Source organism: Arabidopsis lyrata, assembly GCF_000004255.2.
Source record: "Arabidopsis lyrata subsp. lyrata unplaced genomic scaffold ARALYscaffold_5, whole genome shotgun sequence".
Taxonomy (NCBI): Eukaryota; Viridiplantae; Streptophyta; class Magnoliopsida; order Brassicales; family Brassicaceae; genus Arabidopsis; species Arabidopsis lyrata.
In genome coordinates this window covers 3,623,185-3,629,908 of record NW_003302551.1, presented here as the reverse complement: position 1 = coordinate 3,629,908, position 6,724 = coordinate 3,623,185, and the positions used below count along the sequence as shown (strand labels likewise).

At 35.3% G+C, this 6,724-nt stretch overlaps 2 protein-coding genes across 6 annotated transcripts; one reads left to right on the top strand and one right to left on the bottom strand.

Moving 5' to 3' along the window:
- Positions 1-2,836: 2,836 nt before the first annotated feature.
- LOC110228270 (B3 domain-containing protein At1g08985-like) lies at positions 2,837-3,582 on the top strand. The gene is made up of 2 exons (XM_021025049.1): positions 2,837-3,174; positions 3,566-3,582. The coding sequence occupies exons 1-2, from the start codon at positions 2,967-2,969 to the stop codon at positions 3,580-3,582; spliced, it is 225 nt and encodes a 74-aa protein (XP_020880708.1). The 5' UTR covers positions 2,837-2,966.
- Positions 3,583-3,646: 64 nt separating this feature from the next.
- LOC9313106 (probable carboxylesterase 11) lies at positions 3,647-6,684 on the bottom strand. Of its 5 annotated transcripts, none has more exons than XR_002331958.1 (3): positions 5,620-6,684; positions 3,985-4,820; positions 3,647-3,898 (listed from the first exon to the last, which is right to left on the bottom strand). XR_002331958.1 is itself a non-coding variant. In XM_021025794.1 (3 exons), the coding sequence occupies exons 1-2, from the start codon at positions 6,462-6,464 to the stop codon at positions 4,283-4,285; spliced, it is 1,383 nt and encodes a 460-aa protein (XP_020881453.1). In that variant the 5' UTR covers positions 6,465-6,684; the 3' UTR covers positions 3,647-4,146; positions 4,251-4,282. The 5 variants fall into 5 exon arrangements, 3 of the variants coding, with proteins under 3 accessions (XP_020881453.1, XP_020881454.1, XP_020881455.1); XR_002331959.1 differs by having other exon boundaries at positions 3,992-4,820; XM_021025794.1 differs by having other exon boundaries at positions 3,647-4,146; positions 4,251-4,820.
- Positions 6,685-6,724: the final 40 nt, after the last annotated feature.

Here is a 6,724-nt window from a genome sequence, read left to right as displayed (position 1 = left end):
GGTTCACCTCGTTTTGCTACCTGGAGATTTTGGTGAACACTAGTATGAGAACTCGTGACCACGAAGAGAGATGTATTTCTTGGCCCAGATTGCAATATCTTCTACACAAGCCTGAGCTTGCGGTCCTAAGAAGCATGTCGAGGATTGCAAACGATCGTGAACAGCGTCTTTGTACTCTAGCATGGGAGCATTTACGTCGACCTTCCTTAGCTCTTCTGAGTAAGCAATGGCTCGATCTCTCATCCAGTCATGCTCTACGACAATGGTTTGTGTTGGTGGCATGAATTTGAGCGGTGGTCGGTGGACCTCGGCCTGGAACGAGCGGGTTTTCTGCCGGATGGTTCAACCGTCCAAGCTGAATTCTTCTTCCGGTAAGAAGGTTTTCTTCTCACTCATTCTTGTGGATTCCCTTGCGGGATTTATTTGATTGACATGTTTGAGTATTTGCTTTGTGTTTATAATGTCATCGTATCATTGGTTGATAGATATAAATGGTTTCGCAATAAATTGTTGTTGATGTTGGCAATTGTATTTCTGTTTGAGCAAAAAATTAATGCAAATTATTTGAGGGAGGCTCACAAAAATGCCCCTTTTTTTTTTGATAACCCAGTGTCCAGACCACACTATGATCCGACTAGTCCACTGGGCCTAAGCCCGCGTTCCTTGGATTTTTAAGCCTCCACTTAAGGGCCCCTCGGATCTGGTGGTCTAGGACGCTGCGCCCCGTAGGTAAATTGCGCAGTGGCCGGGATTCGAAGCCGGGTGGCGGGTGCCTCAGCCAAGGTTCCTATACCACCAAGAGACAAGCACCCGGTTAAAAAAAAAAATGCCCCTTTTTCAACACCTCTTTTCAAAAATGCCCCATTTGGCTGTCCATTTTTAAAAATATCCCTTTTTATGTATAAAATGACTAAATTACCTTTTTTTTAATAAAAGATATCACAAATATATAAGGAAATATAACAAAATTAGGTCCACAAAATACAAAATATTTTTGGCGGGAAAAGTGATTCCGCAATTTTTCCCGCCAAAACACTTGTAAAAACTTGTAAAACCTTTAAAATACCTTGTAAAACCTTTCAAAGTGATTCCGCAATTTTTTTGGCGTTAAATTTTTGGTGGAAAAAATTTACAAAGTATTTTAAAGGTTTTTTACAGGGTATTTATAATGTTTTACAATGTATTTTAAAAGGTTTTACAACGTATTTATAAGGTATTTATAAGATATTATAAGATTTTACAAGCTATTTTATAAGGTTTTACAAGTTTTTTATAAGGTTTTACAAGTTATAAATACCTTATAAAACCTTACAAGTACCTTGTAAAACCTTTTAAAATACATTGTAAAACTTTACAAAACACTTGTAAATACTCCGTAAAACCTTTAAAATACCTTGTAAATTTTTCCCGCCAAAAATGTTCCCGCCAAAAAATTTGCGGAATCACTTTTCCCGCAAAAAAAATTTTTTGACGGGAAAAATTTTTACGGGAAAATTTTACAAGGTATTTTATAAGTTTTTACAAGTGTTTTGGCGGGAAAATTGCGGGATCACTTTTCCCGCAAAAAAAATATTTTGTATTTTGTGGACCTAATTTTGTTTCAAATAAGGGTAAAATGGTCATTAAAAATTAAAAGAGGGCAAACTTAAAAATGGACTCTCAAAGGGGGCATTTTTGAAAAGGGATATTGAAAAAAGGGTATTTTTAACAATTTCTCATTATTTTAACTAGATTTTTTTTGTTATTAATAGTGATTTTTAAATTCAAAAATATTATTAATGTCAAAAATAATAGGAGTTATTTTTTTGGTAGGCAAAATAATAGGAGTTATTGTAAAAACTAAAGAAACCTTAGATATCAAAGATATAATGCACACTTTTATTGTTGGAAAAGAGATTTTTCAGATACTAATAGAGTTTATGTTTCTTAGATATTATAATAGATTAAGCTTGGGAAGACTTTTTTAAAAAGCACTAAAAATAAGGTTTTGTAAATACAATTCAGCATAACAAGAATATGTGACTAATTTAACATATCAAGTTGTAAATTTAGAAAATTAATAATATGCTAACTTAGAAAATATATCCATAACATTTACTAAATTTAGAGAGTTGTGTTTAATACAATTAATACTGTTCAAATAAATATAAAAGCCAATCCAAGGAACATTATTTTGGCCAAGAGGTATATATATATGCGCACCGGCGGACCTATGTGTTAAGGAGGGGGTGCAACTGACCCCCCTAAAATTTATAGAAACTTTGTTTTATAAGTTATATTGTAAATGTCTTTGGAATAATTGGTAGTGTTTGACCTCATTAATATCAAAACCTGGATTCAATGACACCCCTTGCAACACTCATTATTCATTGTTTTTGAAGATAATTTCCTTTTTTAGAATATCTTAATATGCAACACTCATTTTCTCACTTAGTTTACATTTCATTTTCTATGGAATATAATTAATTATTAATTATCTTCTTTTTCATAATACATCTATTTTCTGTTACAAGTATTAATCTATTACAAAACATTTTTTCTATGGATTTAAAAAATTGACAAAAATTGTAGTTAACACCAACTACTTTCATACAATAAGCCCAAAACTAGTTAAACCATGTTAATGCGATTTAAAATATTTTACATATTTATAATATGTGATTAAGCATATTGTAGATGATTTAATTTTAATATTTGCATTACTATTATCGAAATATGGTATCATTTTAAGAAAATTTTAAAAAATATATATAAGTATTAAAGAAAAACAATTATCGATAATATATATATAATCTTTTAGTAGTATATATAAATAATATATTTTAAATTATATATATTTTTGACCCCGGTAATATTATTTTCTGGGTCCGCCACTGTATATGCGTTGAACTCTTCGAACTCCTCAAATATTTCACTTTACGAAAAAATCTTAATTATATTTCTAAGACACTCAAAATTTTAGTAAAATGGATCCGAATATGATGATACGAAAAACACTAACAGAAAATGATGTTTGTTATAAGAATCGTTTGTTTTTGCCGAAAGATAAAGTTGAGAACATAACAAGAAGCACCGGAGTTCCAATTCCTCGAAACGGTATTCAAGTAGAAATTAAGGACAATGACAATTCATATTGGGTAAACCTTGGAGTAGCGACGTTATCAAGCTATATTGGCAAGATACCAAATTTATTTTTTCTATATAAAAATATTAATTTCTTTTACTATTAATGCTATCTCGCATGTATTATTCCTTTTTCTTAATAAATCTATTTAAATAATGATTTTGTTGAATAATGATATTTGGATGGATTTATGTGTTTCATACCCAAAAAGGTTGCATTTCAATTAGTGATATAAATTATGGATACATTATTAATAGATTTCTATTTTTTTTTGTCTAAGGAAACAGTAATAGATATTACAGTTTCTAGATGAAATAACTCTCAAATATACCAGTACCAGAAATTGACTCGCGTTTTGACCCTAGCTGAAGCACTAACCCATCAAAGGATATGTTAATAGATACTATTTATATGATTTTTAATTTTTATTTTCAAAACTAGGTTACGAGCCTCCGTGATATAGCGAGGAACTCATTTTGAACAAAATATTATATTACAAAAAGTTATTTGATTGCATTTATGTATTAAAATTGTGATACTCAACTCAAATGTTTGAAATATTACATAAATTCTACCAAATTGTTATATGCCATATCATAAATATTTTTTAAAGATTGTTAAAAACGTTTATAGGTAAAAATGTAAGAAAGGAACGGTTTCTGGCGATATCAAAGGCGATTCCTCCAAAGCGTCTTTCCAGCCACAACTTCTCCGATCTTCCATTATTTCTGGCCGGCGCCGGCCTCTCTTTGTCTCGGGTGATTTTTTTAGATACTGCAAATGTACATGCCTAAACTTCAGAATGGTTAATTAAAAAATACTGAATACTGATTGTTAGTAAAACAAACTTCGATTCGAACCTCATACCGAGAGTGACGTATATATAGTTTAATATATGGGAAATACCCCGAGACAACCTGAGTCTTTCACTCGACCCATATCACAAAGTAACAACTCTCTACACTAACTCTACTCACAGAGAGAAAAAGAACCTCTCCCTTCGCCTGCCTTTTTTTTGCTTCCTGGTAGAAACAACAAAACCCGAAAAGTTTACTTTCGGTTCACCTCTTTTCGCTTCGTGGAGAAACAGCAAAACCCGAAAAAATCTGGTCTACTTTTGATTCACCTCTTTTTGCTACCTGGAGATTCTGGTGAACACTAGTATGAGAACTCGTGACCACGAAGAGAGATGTATTTCTTGGCCCAAATTGCAATATCTTCTGCACAAGCCTGAGCTTGTGGAGTCCTAAGAAGCATATCGAGGGTAGCAAACTCGTGGACCGCATCTTTATACTCTAGCACGGGAGCATCTACATTAACTTTCCTTAGCTCTTCTGAGTAAGCAATGGCTCGGTCTCTCATCCAGTCATGCTCTGCGACAATGGTTAGTGTCGGTGGCATGAACTTGAGTGGTGGACCTCGGCCAGGAACAAGGGGGTTTGCTGCCGGGTGGTCTAGGCTGAATTCTTCTTTGGGTAAGAAAAGCTTCCAAGCGAGAATGCACATAGGTTTGTCGTAGAAGTAGGAATTTGCCTGTTTGATCTCAGACTGTGTGGGAACACTACCAATGAAGAACGGGTACATTAAGACTTGAGCCACAACCTTGACAGGATCTAGATTTTGACCAGCTTCAATGGCTTTGCGGGCTACATAGTCTGCTATATTGGCACCACAGCTCACACCAAGAAGCACACATCTGAAGTTTCAAATTTCGAGAAGTCACAGAACTCAGTAAGATTTTTGGTCACCTGAATCACATGAAAGCAACGATCTACAAAATTTATCTCATACTCCGCTGGGATCTAATTTCGTTATCCTTAAGTGTTCTTAAGAATCAAAAGCAGAACACTTATTGAAAGCAAACTCCTTGAACTACGTGACAGCAGTGATCATTAAAGAATGGAAAAAAAAAAAAGACTTTTGGTGTGACATGCATATGAACCACAGTTGACAACATACCAAGCACATTTTCAGGAAACTGAATCCTAAGCAGATGGTTTTTTCATCAAACAAACAAGCTTTATAATCCAATCCAAGAAGATTCCTGGAATCCAAAGGATTGAATTTACATATCTAGCATGTACTAAGACCAGAAATTAATGAAGACGAAACAAATCCACATTTCATATCAATGGGTAAGAGGAGACGTAGCAACAGAAGTCCCGTGAGAAAGCAAGTATCTTTTGACAAATTTCAAGACATGATAAGGACCTATTGACTATTAAGGTGAACTTAGCATCAGTAGTTCAGTACCAAGAAACAATACTATAATTAATCAAGTCCTTCCACTAGTAGATCATAGAACAAAGATCATAACGGACATTGTATTGCACAAATAAAGTTGACATTAAAGCTTAGATTTTCAGGCAGGCAGGAACACACACACATTCTTTTCTAACAAATTCTTGGCTCTTTCACTAGTTTCACTACCTAAACAAGAATCAACATTTCCCTTAAATTTCATAGGCAATGCAAAGGGAAAGATATTGTTTTACCTCGAAGGATCAGCATGAGTTGCAAGCCAAGGCTCCACCAAAGAAGCACCAAAAGCATCAACAATATGCTTATTCACTTCTGATTTCTTCACTTCACCTCCCGGTCGCCGCGAATTTCCCATCGACTTATTACATTCAGCCAAATTCGCCTGCTTCCCCAGCCATTTCAACACCTTGAACCCGTCCTCATACGCAGCCGGATACCGATTCTCAGGCGCAAGCCTGTACCCGACTGCCAAAACAATGATATCACAGTGCTTCGCCATTCTTCTACAGAAAAAATCATTAGCCACTGAGTCATTACTTCCACTTACCCAACCACCACCATGAAACTGCAGCATCACAGGTAGTTTTCTAGAGTTTCCACCGGAAGACGACGGCGAGTATCCTCTATACACGTCGGAGGATCCTGCCTCAGGGGAAGAAGAACCAGTGGTGAAACCGTAACTACTCCTTCTAGATTCTACCTTATGAGACAACAACGAATTAGACGAACCTAAGCTATTTCTCCTAATAAGAAGATCGGATCCGGCGAGGTTGTTGAGATTTCGAGCCTTACCGGAATAAACACCGGCGGAGGTACTCGGTTCAAGCGGCTTAAGAGCAGATTCCGGAAGAAAAATCCGTACAGATAAAGAAGTTAACGGATCGATATGAATATCTTTGGTCGCAACACCGTCGGTGAATAACGGATTCGGAGCAGCGACGGATTCTTCGGGTCGGGTCGTGACACCAAATGGATCCGAAGAAGATTCATCACCGGAAGATTGAATTCGGTTTTGTAAACGGTGTTTCAAAAGGAACTTGAAGAAGACACTGTACAGCTTCACACCAACGCTAGGCATTGGAAAACACCTTTTGTGAGGTTATAGAGATTTACGGATCCATGGATAGAAGAACATGAAGAGTGGAAAATTGCAATTGCATCGAATTAGGGTTTGTGGAGAGTGAAGATTGCTTCGATTTGGAGCTTCTTGATGGTGGAAGATGAGCGTTAATAGAGACAAGAAGGATACAACAAAAATTAAAAAAAGCAAAGAAGCTTAGGTGGGAAAGAGACTATCTGATTAATAAATTTTCACTTTCGTAGGACAATATTTATTTT

Excerpts from the sequence above, each read along its gene's own strand:
- LOC110228270 (XM_021025049.1), top strand. The coding sequence starts at position 2,967 with ATGGATCCGAATATGATGATACGAAAAACACTAACAGAAAATGATGTT.
- LOC9313106 (XM_021025794.1), bottom strand. The coding sequence starts at position 6,464 with ATGCCTAGCGTTGGTGTGAAGCTGTACAGTGTCTTCTTCAAGTTCCTT. Across the intron at positions 4,821-5,619 it reads ACTCATGCTGATCCTTCGAG|ATGTGTGCTTCTTGGTGTGA; the intron begins GTAAAACAATAT and ends TTGAAACTTCAG.